Source organism: Scyliorhinus canicula, chromosome 1, assembly GCF_902713615.1.
Source record: "Scyliorhinus canicula chromosome 1, sScyCan1.1, whole genome shotgun sequence".
Classification (NCBI taxonomy): Eukaryota; Metazoa; Chordata; class Chondrichthyes; order Carcharhiniformes; family Scyliorhinidae; genus Scyliorhinus; species Scyliorhinus canicula.
Genome location: NC_052146.1, coordinates 196519134 through 196530085, shown reverse-complemented (window position 1 = coordinate 196530085; position 10952 = coordinate 196519134). Strand labels below are relative to the sequence as shown.

Sequence of the window (10952 nt, the reverse complement as noted above, 5' to 3'; positions counted from 1 at the left end):
TGTTTCCCTGATCTAGCCTTTTTTCCAGCATCACAACGATGGAGAATGTCTAGATGGTTTATGCACTGAAGAGTTTGAACCATGTTGTATCTCCCTAGTAATTGTTGCTCTGTACCAATCAATACACTGAATGATTGGACGTATTCACTTCCTGCAAGTACTGACTGTTTCTGTAACCATATCCTTCATGGGGGTTTCATTTTTGTTTCATTTGGCCTATGGTGCTGCACTGTTTAGTTGCACTAATCAGCCATGTAATGAAACAAAAAATCTGTTCGCCATTTGTAAGAAAAAACTAGCACATGGATTCTCCACAGTCCTGTGCCGAAATCGCGTTTGGCGCGGGGGCGGAGAATCCACTTTTACGCGAGAATCGAACCCGACACCGCTCCCGTGATTCTCCGGTCCCCCCAGAATCGGTTGCATGCGATTTATGCAGCGTGGCTGGGCGGCCAATGCCAGAGGCCCTCCCAGAAAAGCTCTGGTCCCAACCGGCTAAATTCCCGACAGCGTGGTTCTAACCTCGTCTGGCCGGTCGGGACTCTCGCGTGGCGGCTGCGGACTCAGTCCGCGACCGCCCTGGTGAGGGCAGGAGATCAAGTACCGTGGGGAGGGGGCCTTATGGGCAACCAGGGTGGCGATCGGGCGGGTTAGATAGAGCGGCACGGGATAGATCGTTGCGACCTTGTTTGTTGGTCCAGGTCTTTCGTTTGAGCCCGCCATCGCGTTTGGCTCAGCCCCCCGAACATGCGCTGAATGCCTCCCGAAGCCGCCGCCGTGCGCATGTGTGGACTCGGAACCGGAAGTGCGGGGACCCGTATCCACAGCTAAAGCTGCGAGAAGCACTCCGGGGCCCTGCCAGACCCCTGCAGGTAGGTGAATAACTGTATATTTTTCTAAGGAAAGTCTGGAGTAGAATGCCAGTGTTTTTACGCAAACATTGCCCCATTTTTGGAGAATCCAACCCTAGGAATGTTCAATTCAAAAATTTGCAAGGTTACGTCTGCAAGATTAAGTCACTCATGCAATAGTTTGCATGTAGCCAGAGGAAAAATAAAAGCCGGTCAAGTAGACCAAGGGTGAAATTATATACACTATGATGTGTATGCTCTATAAAATGTCTCAAATGTCCCTTTACATTGCCCTGTTGAGCATTTGGACTTCAACCATCTTGTTTGTACAGGATCATGTGGAATATCTTTGCTTGCATGGCTTGTCTTCAGCATAATAAACCCCCCAAAAAAGCCCCAATTAAAATAAGCAAAATACTGCGGATGCTGGAATCTGAAACAAAAACAGACCATGCTAGAAAAACTCAGCAGGTCTGGCAGTATCTGTAAGGAGAGAGAAACAGAGTTAACGTTTTGAGTCCTTTTGGCTTTAATCAGACTGAAGGCAGGGAGTATGTGTTAGATCAGGGGTGGGCAAACTACGGCACACGGGCCGCATGCGGCCCGCCAAAGGTCTTTATGCGGCCCAAGTCATTAAAAAAAAATGTTTTAAAAATTTTTTAAAAAAAATTTTTAATTATTTTTTTAAGGTTAATGGGGGGGCTGTTGGGTTACTTACTGGTATAGGGTGGATACGTTTACTTGAGTAGGGTGATCATTGCTCGGCACAACGTCGCGGGCCGATATGTTCTATATGAGGCCCCCAGAATCATAATCGGGTGAAGTAATTATTTTACTTAATTTTCTATACGGCCCTTTAAAATTGTGAATTTCTGAACGTGGCCCTTGCACGGAAAAGTTTGCCCACCCCTGTGTTAGATAGTAAAGTGCAGCTGTGAGAGATTGCAACAAAAAGTAGCAACTTTAAGAACAAAATGGCCTGGCATGAGGGGGGGTTTGCATTGTGGCAATACATGTATGGGATATTTTTTCCAAATCGGGTTTGAGAAAGGTCACAATCTAAAGCTGCCGAACCCAATTTAAATCCAGAGGGCTGCAGCGTGTCCCAACCAGGATTCACTGGAGCCTTGCAGCCAAGGCTCGGCCAAGAACGGCCAAATGAAAGTCAAACCCAGGTTGCGCTGATGCTATCCTCGGACTACATGGGAGCCTGGCCACTTTATGTTATGATAATTGAGCAGCTCCATGTGTTCTTTCACCCTTATGTTATTTGATTGCATTTAATTTTTCCTCAGCTATAATTTTCCTCATTGTCTTTCAGCATTAATTGTTTTCTGCAAATTTTTCCATCACCATTACAAATCCATTGGCTTGTGGAGAGGAAAAACTGGGTATCAGGGTTCCACATCTATTTTTATACTCATCATGAATGTTTCAGTGCTAAGAAATGAGGTATTATAATTCATGCTTTCAGAATGTACTCAGGTCAGGTATCAGAGAAGTATCTCTTTGCACAACAGGGCTACATTTTCGAACCCTTGCTTCTGGGAAGTGAGCAGTCTGAGATCTGGTATATGGAAGGGTTGGAGATTTGTTAGCTTTTTCTGCTACCCTGCCTTTTCCCTGTCGGGACGGAGCTGGCCTGCAGCTGCAGAAGGGGCAGACCAGACTGAACCATGCTAAGGAGGTAAGAAGGGGCCTACCTCCCCGGTTCCCTTTTTAACTAGAGACTGCATTGCGAGGGGCCCATATGTGCAGGGGAAATCAGTAAAGCCTGTCACCGTGGACTGCCCCAAACTCCCACTGGCTGAAAATCCTCTGGGCTGCGCCAAAGATGTTTCTCTCTCTTTTCCCTGCTCACACACCACCCCACCCAGGTAATCTATATTTCAGCCAGGTCCTCCTCATCCTTTGCAGGCAGAGAATGTCTCCATCACTCAGGCTACAGAGGCCTGCAGCTACTTCTTTTGATCCTCACACCAATAGTATTAGGCCCAAACAAAGGGTTTCCCATAATGGGAAACTTGGGGGTTCCAAAAATGGACAGCTTCGGCTTACTTAGCAAAATTGCAGAGAACCTAAACAACGACTCGGGATGGAACTTGACACTCGGGGAATTTTATGGTCCCACCAAAGTCAATGGACTTTTGAAAACTGGCCCCAATGTCCCAGCTCAAGCCTCAAAACAGTACCCCTGTTGTACCGGTGTGAAGGTTTCCATTTCTCACTGACTGCTCTCGCTGCTTCTCCAAGACAGATTGTCAGCCTAATGCCAATCTGCATGCAGCTTTGTGCAATTGAGCCACTGCCTTGAAACAGCCAAGGACCATTGCATTAGAGGGGCCTAAGGGCTCAGGGAGGAAGGACCCACTGATCCCATTGTTCTGGGCTGGATTCCAACACAAGCCTTGGAGGGTAGAAAACACACGGCTCTAACAATAAATACTTTAAAGCTGATGTAATTTCACAAAATATTTATACAGAACCACTGGAAGGTCAGCTAATGTGGGCCCTCAAAAGACGGGCACAATAATGCCAAGGAGTGACGACAATGTTATATTCTATAGGTAGTCAATTAGGTTAAGCGCAAGGTAATCTCATTGTTTAAAGCTGGCATGGAATGTTTAAGTGGCAACTGAGTGCAATGAAGATACAGTAATGTAAACACAATGATTTATCAACTGAACAAAACATAGTAAAGATCAGTATTTCTTTCCTACCCTGGTTGCCTTCTGGCAGCTCAGCCGAGAATGAGTATAGAAGATGGATTTGATTGGTAGGTAAAGTCAGAACCTAAACCCCCACAATTGTGTAGTCATGTTTACTTTCTATACTTCTAGACCACATTACCCTGACCCTTTCTAGAATCAAATATTCTTTTGTTTCCCCTTTATGCTTCTCTCTCTCTCTCTCTCATTCAACTTTCCACTGCCCACTTTTCTCTGTATTCCTCGAGCTTCTTCCTGGGCTGAGAGGCAAGGCCAATAACATTTGTTTTGTGCTCATTATGGTGAGCGATGAATCATTTGTGGAATTGCAACATTCACCATTTTGAGCCTCCAGTGTCAATGAGCAAGCACTCCCCATTCAGATACAATGCAGTTCAGGTCCAAGAATGTTCTTTCGCTCCTGGCCTCTTGCCATTTTCTACACCTTGTGCTCTCTCCAAACTATTCCATAAAACCAGAGTGTAATACAGCAGAGGAGGAGGCCATTCAGCCCATGATGCTTATACTGGCTCTTGGAAAGAGCTGTCCAATTAGTCTCATTCCTCTGCTCCACATCCCCACCCCCATAGTCCTGTTCAACTATTCATCCAATTTGTTTAAAAAGTTACTATTGAATCTGTATGCACTACTTTTATCGCACAGTGGATTACGGATCAGCACAACCCACTGTACAATTTCTTTTGTCCTCATATCATCCCTCCAATAACCGTAAATCTGTATCCTTTGGTTACTGACTCTTCTGCCACTCGATACATTTTCTCTTCATCCACCCTTTAAGATCTTGAACACCTCCATTTTCCCTTACCCTCCTCTGCTCTGAGGAGAACAATCCCACCCTCTCGAGATCAACGACAATCTCACATCCCTGGAACCATCGTTGTAAATCTCCTCTGCATCCTCTCCAAGGCCTTGATCTCCACCTTGATGTGCGGTGCCCAGAATTAGCCACAGTATTTGTGTATGAAAAGGTTACGTGGATTTGGATGCTGATTAACATGCCTGAAGCAGTAATCTCGCACAGGCCAGATCGCTGAATATTTTACAGGGAGGTGTTGCATCTCATTTGGAGCTGAATAAAAGACCAGATGGCACCGCAGGTCCGGAAACATTGAAGCAGTATTACACAATTGTACAACAGCTGTGTCGTGAATGAATCAAAGAACAATTTCATCTGTCGAGCAAATTATGCACAAGATAAAAAATATTGATCAATAGATTGTGAATAATAAAAAAAAACTTTAAAAAAATTAACGATTGTTACAATTATATGCCCAGATGTTTACAAGAATAATCATTTCTGGCTTAAAAAAATATCTTTAAAAAAAACTTTCAGTTAACCAGCAACTGCTACCAAATTAATGTCTCTGGGATCCACAGAAACACAATCTTCCTATAAACATAAAACCATTTATGCAGCCTGCGCCCAAACTGATTTTATTCCCACTTTTTAGTCGAAGAGTAGGATGCAAATCATCCAGCTACTGTGACAGTTTCACTGATGCATTGCATCTGACTGATCTTTGCCACGCATGGAGTGAATATCTCTTGCAAGGAGATGCAGAAACCCCACAATCAGATGTGTCTCTGACAAAGTGTTACATACATAGCTCCAGGAACATCGGGAATCATTCACCTATTAAAATTCACTGAGTTCTCAGAATACACACCCCTGGCATGCTACAAAACTTAATTCAAATAAAACTGAAAACGGAACACTCCTCCAAGATGTCCTTACAGTAAAGAAAGGATAATTTTGCTGTTTAAGAAGTGGTGTTGCATCCTTCAGGAATTGTGGCTTTGTTCTCAATGCTGTTGGTGGGAAGGTCACTGTGAAGGCGCTTGTAGACAAAGTGAAACATCTGTGACTGAGGCCGACTGTGCAGCTCTGCTTTGATTTTCTGTGGGAAGGTATCAGGAGCCAACTGTTGCCAAGTGTCATTTATCAGAAGGAAAAGACTATAGTTCTCAGTATCCTGAACTTGGAACTTGGCAGCACAAAGGTCACACAGCTCCTCTGTCGTAGTAAATGGTCTCACCTGTAAAGTCTTGGCTGTGCAGCCACTTGTTGTGTTGTTGAAGGCCACACGCAGGTAGTTCTACACAGGTCGAGATAAAGGAGAGGGAAAGGGGATTATTATAGCATGGCAATTAATAAATGCAAGGCTTCATTCAGCACATCGAAAATTCACCCAATGACCTGAGATTGCAAATAAATGGTGAATTGTTCAGGGTTTCTTTGGAGCTACAATCTCCACGGGTTAAGTACTATATTAGAAAGTCCCTAGGATATAATCAACTTTAAACATGAATGGACTGTTGTTGAGGGCATACCTGCCAGTCACCGGTATGCAGAACTGTTCCATTTCCCGAGATCAAGGTTTCTTAACTGGGTCCCGGGTAGGCCAGGCTGATGTATAGAATTTGAACAATGCTATGATTGCTCACCCCATCAGAGACTGGTATTCCCCTGCACTGGCTGCTGATAGGTTCACTAGTGAGCCAATGAGCTTCCAATGCAATGAAAAGCCAGCCTCTGATTAGACAAGCTAGAAACAGTGGGAATATAAGTGCTCAAATGTGCAGGCCAGGGCAAGAGCGAAGAAACATTGGCCGGGATTCTCCAGAATCGCAGCTAAGTGTTGACGTTGGCGTAAACAACAGTGTTTCACGCCGGCGTCAATAGGCCTCCTGACCCAGCGATTCCGTGGCCCACAGGAGCCAGCACCGGCGCCGATACGCAGCCCTGCACTGCCAGCCGCGGGTCCGCGCATATGCGTGCCGGCCGTTTCCACGCCGGGCCCGTGCAACATGGCAGAGCCACACAGCGGGCCGGTGCGGAATAAGGTAGGCCTCCCTGGATCGCGTGTGCCTGCCAATCGGTGAACTCCGATCGCGAACCTGGCCACCATGGAGGCCTCTTCCCCGGAGTCTGATCCCCCACCCCCCCACCAGGACGGTCACTGCAGCCGCAAGTCTGAGTCCCCGCCGAGTGGAACCATGTTAGAACCATGCCGGCGGGAATTCGGCCGGTCGACCGCGGAGAATCGCCATAGGGGCCTCTTTCAACAGCCCCTGACTGGCGCTGCGTCGACCGCGCATGCGCAGCTGGCGCCGATTCTCTGGGCGTCGGAGAATCGCGTTCCGGCGTCGGACTGGCGTCGCGGGCCATCTCGGCGTCAACTCCGATTCTCCGAGCCCCCGCGCGCTCGGAGAATCCTGGCCAATGAAACTAGGAGCGGGTGTTGGCCATTCGGCCCTTCGAGCCCGCTCTGCCATTCAATATGATCATTGTTAATCCTCAATCTCAATGTCATATTCCTGTTTTCTCCCGAAACCCTTTGATGTCATTAAAATCTAAAAAAGTCGAGCTCTTTCTTGAATATATTCAGTGACTTAGCCTCCAAGGCTTGTGTGGTAGAGAATTGCATAGGTTCACTACCCTTTGAGTGAAGACATTTTTCCAAATCTCAGTCCTAAATGGTCTACCCCGTGTCCTGACACTGTGACTCCTAGTTCTACATTCCCCAACCAGGGAAAATATCCTCCCTGCGTCCAGTCTGTCCAGCCCTGTTAGAATTTTATACGTTTCAATCAGATCTCCTCTCATCCTTCTAAACTCTGGTGAATACATGCCCGGTCAAACCAACTCTCCTCATAGGACAGTCCCACCAACCCTGCTATCAGTTCAGTGAACCTCCACTGCACTCCCGCTTTGGCAAGTATATCCTTTCCTCAGTAGGGAGACCAAAGCTGCAGGCAATACTCCAGGAGTGTTCGCATCAAGGCCCTGTGAAACTGCCGTAAGACATCCTTACTTCTGAACTCAAATCCTCGTGCACTGAAGGCCAACATACTATTTGCCTTTCTAATGGTTTCCTGCATCTGCCTCCACTTTCATTGACTGGTGTATCAGGATACCCGGATCCCTTTGTACATCCACACTTCCTAATATATCACCCTTTAGATAATACTCTTTCTTTTGGTTTTTCACACCAGAGTGTATAACTTCACAATGCATTGTACTGCATCTGTCAGTGTTTGCCAATCACTCAACTTGTCTAAATCACCTTGAAGCCTCCTTGCATCCTCCTCACAACTCAATTCCACCCAGTTTTGTGTCATCAGCAAACTGGGAAATGTTACATTTGCTTCCCTCATCCAGGTTATTTACATATATCATGAAGAGCTGGGGCCCAAGCACTGATCCCTGCTATATCCCGCTAGTCACTGCCTGCCATTCAGAAAAAGACTCATTTATTCCCACTCTAAGTCCGCTCTCTTGACAGACAGGAAACAGAGGAGTGAGGTGGGCAGCGGCCACGGGGTGGGGTGTAAGAGAAAGTTGTGTGAGAGAGAGCTGAGAGTCTATGTGTGTGTATGAGTGAGAGAGACACACGAGTGAGAGAGGTGAATGAGTGAGAGAAAGAGATTAACGTGTGTTTGAAAGAGGGAGCGGTGAGTGTATATGTGTGTGTATGAGCAAGGTGAGTGAGAGACGTGGGTGAGTGAGAGAGAGAGGTGAATGTTCGTGTGAAAGAGGGAGAGATGATTGTGTATGGGCGTGATTTAACGTGCAAAAAAGAGACCCATTTGGGGCACGTACAGCAGGGTGCTTCCCGGAGCCTGCAGTGCTGAGAATGAATCTGCTATCTAACAGGACACTGCCTTTTTTGGGGGTCTCAGTCAGTAATGCCCTTCCGTGGCCCCACTCACTTCATTCCCTGCATTGGCGAACTTGAGCCGCCCCTTACCCCACATATTCAGGCGAGAGCACCCAATCTCTGACACGGGCAACCTGGCACTACCAGCCTGCTACCCTAGTACTACCAGGGTGGCTGCATCAGGGTACCTGGGTGGCAGTGCCTGGATGCCAGCAGGAGTGCCAGGACACGAGCCTTCCCAGAGCCCGACCACCAGGGGACCTCCAATGGCCTGGGAGACCTCACAGGGGCCGTTACACCTGGTCCACGTTTGCTCAGTGCTCAACTGCCCCACAGTGAGGTCTTCCAAGTTTGGCTCACTTACATATGTTAATCTGGATCTTGCCCAACAAGAGTGAAATCCAGATCATGAGACTTGTTAGATCTCGCGAGGCATTCTGAGCGTCACAAATCTCACAAGAGGCCTTTCGCCAGATTTAACAGTCATTTTGCGTCACCGAGAGGGGCGCAATGAGGTCATTAGATCGAGCTTTGTGTGTATGAGCAAGGTGACTGAGAGAGATGTCTGCGAGTGACAGGTGATTGAGTGGGAGAGAGAGTGAAAGAGGGGAGATGAGTGTGTATGTGTGTGTATGAGCAAGGTGAGAGGGATGTGAGTGAGGTGAATGAGTGAGAGATACATGAATGAGTGAGAGAGAGAGATGAGTGAGAGAGAGGTGAATGAGTGACAGAGAGAGGTGAATGAGTGAGAGAGAGATGAGTATGTATACGCAAGGTGAATGAGAGGGATGTGAGTGAGAGGTGAATGTGAGAGAGAGATAAATATGTGTGTGAAGGAGAGAAAGATGAGTATGTATGTGTGTGTATGAGCAAGGTGGGCGAGCGGGATGTGAGTGAAAAGTGAATGAGAGAGGTGAATGCGTGTGTGAAAGAGGGAGAGGTGAGTGTCTATGTGTGTGAGAGTTGGATGTGGAATACTGCAAGTGACTTGACACAACAATGTGCAATAAAATAATGTAAACTGTAAAAACCCTCAGGTGAAAAATAGAAGTGATGGATGTGTCAGTAAAATGTTAGGCTGGTCTTGAGCACTTATGTTTATTTCAAAAGTAAAAGGACTAAAAGGACTCTTGTACTCGGTGTTTAACCCATAGGAATACACTCCACTCAACACCATTGTGCACTTTTCCTTAATGGACATACCTGGAAGTCTTCCACAGATGGCGCGGTTCTGCTGTTTGCAGTCCTCCTCTTGTGCCACTGGTTTAGGGTATTCCTGGTTTGTGAGCTCAGTAATCTGGCTGCCTGTTCCTCTTCAAAATTCTTTATTAGCGAGAGGGCTCCATATGTACTGGTCAAGTAATAGCCTCCTATACAGAACAATGCAACGGGGGAAGAGGGGGATTAAATCAATAAACTCCAGATGATGGCCAGGTTTTGGGTAATGGTGATTAGACAATATACAAACAACAATTTGTGTTTAGACAGCAATGTCCCAAGGCACTTCTCAGGAGCATTATCAAACAAAATTTGTCCTCAATGAAAATCTTTAATATTAGGACCAATAACCAGATAACCAATAACTTTGCCAGAGATTTTGAGGAGCATTTTCAATTCAAAATTTGCACGCATCAATTAAAACTGCCTGACGTTACAGAGCTTTTAAATCATAAGCACAGTTATAAATTTCATATTTTGCCGCAGTATGGCACCATGCATCAGCGGTGGAGGGAGTGAATGTTTAAGTTGATGAATGGGGTTCCAATTATGTGGGCTGCTTTGTTCTGGATGGTGTCGAGCTTCTTGAGCTGTTGGAGCTGCACTCATCCAGGTAAGCGGAGAGTATTTCATCACACTCCTGATTTGTGCCTTTTTGATGGCGGCAGGCTTTGGGAAGCCAGGAGGTGAGTTATTCACTGCAGAATTCCAAGCCTCTGGTTGCTCTTGTCGCCTCAGTATTTACATCACTGGTCCAGTTAGGTTTCTGGCTCAGGATGCTGATGGGGAGGGATTCAGTGATGGCAAGGCTAGACTCTCTCGCGTTGGAGATTGCCATTAATTATCACTCCCATGGTGTGATCAAAATAAAACAAATAAAAACAGAGAAAGCTGGGAAAAGGAAACTAACTGGTCAGCATCCAAAGAGAAAAAATTGCTGATGGTTTTAGGTAGACACTATTTATCAGAACTGGAAACTCTCGCAATTATTAACTTGCACCCTCTCTGATTTCAAGAGCTGATGAACTTTCCTTGAAGTCTCAAGGGATCCATCTAGCCTTACTGAGAATGGCTGTGTGACGTATGTATTGATATCAGCAGTGTTACAATTAAAAAACATTTTTTTTTAAATGAATTGCCTTGTATTATCTTTAATTGCAGCCGTTACATGTTGAGCCTCAGTAACTCCTCAAAGGTACTGCTGGATTTCACTTGCCAGGTTTGATGTAAATCTAAATATTTTCCCAATAAGGTAACACATCACATTGCTTCTGACAGACATGCAAAAGCAACACAATGGGCTGGATTTTCTGGGCCCACTGGAGTGGGCAAGATAGCGGCTGGGCGGATTGAATTGCCTGGGAAGTGGTGCATTAGATTTCCGGCAGTGGGAAACCGTAAGCGGTTAAGGCAGCGGCGAGAAGGCAACGAAGTGGGAACTCACTCATTAGTGGCGTGGCGCTCATTGATATGCTCAGCTGCCCACTTCCATA

At 46.2% G+C, this 10952-nt stretch overlaps 1 protein-coding gene across 3 annotated transcripts in view; it reads right to left on the bottom strand.

Moving 5' to 3' along the window:
* Positions 1-3294: 3294 nt before the first annotated feature.
* LOC119970759 (ras and Rab interactor 2-like) overlaps positions 3295-10952 on the bottom strand; it is a 187726-nt gene continuing 180068 nt past the window's right edge. For all 3 annotated transcript variants that reach the window (XM_038805904.1, XM_038805913.1, XM_038805921.1), the window contains 2 exons: positions 9445-9611; positions 3295-5676 (listed from right to left, as the gene is read on the bottom strand). In XM_038805904.1, coding sequence (XP_038661832.1) covers positions 5341-5676; positions 9445-9611 — 503 coding nt within the window. In that variant the 3' untranslated portion in view covers positions 3295-5340. The remainder of the gene's footprint in view (positions 5677-9444; positions 9612-10952) is intronic.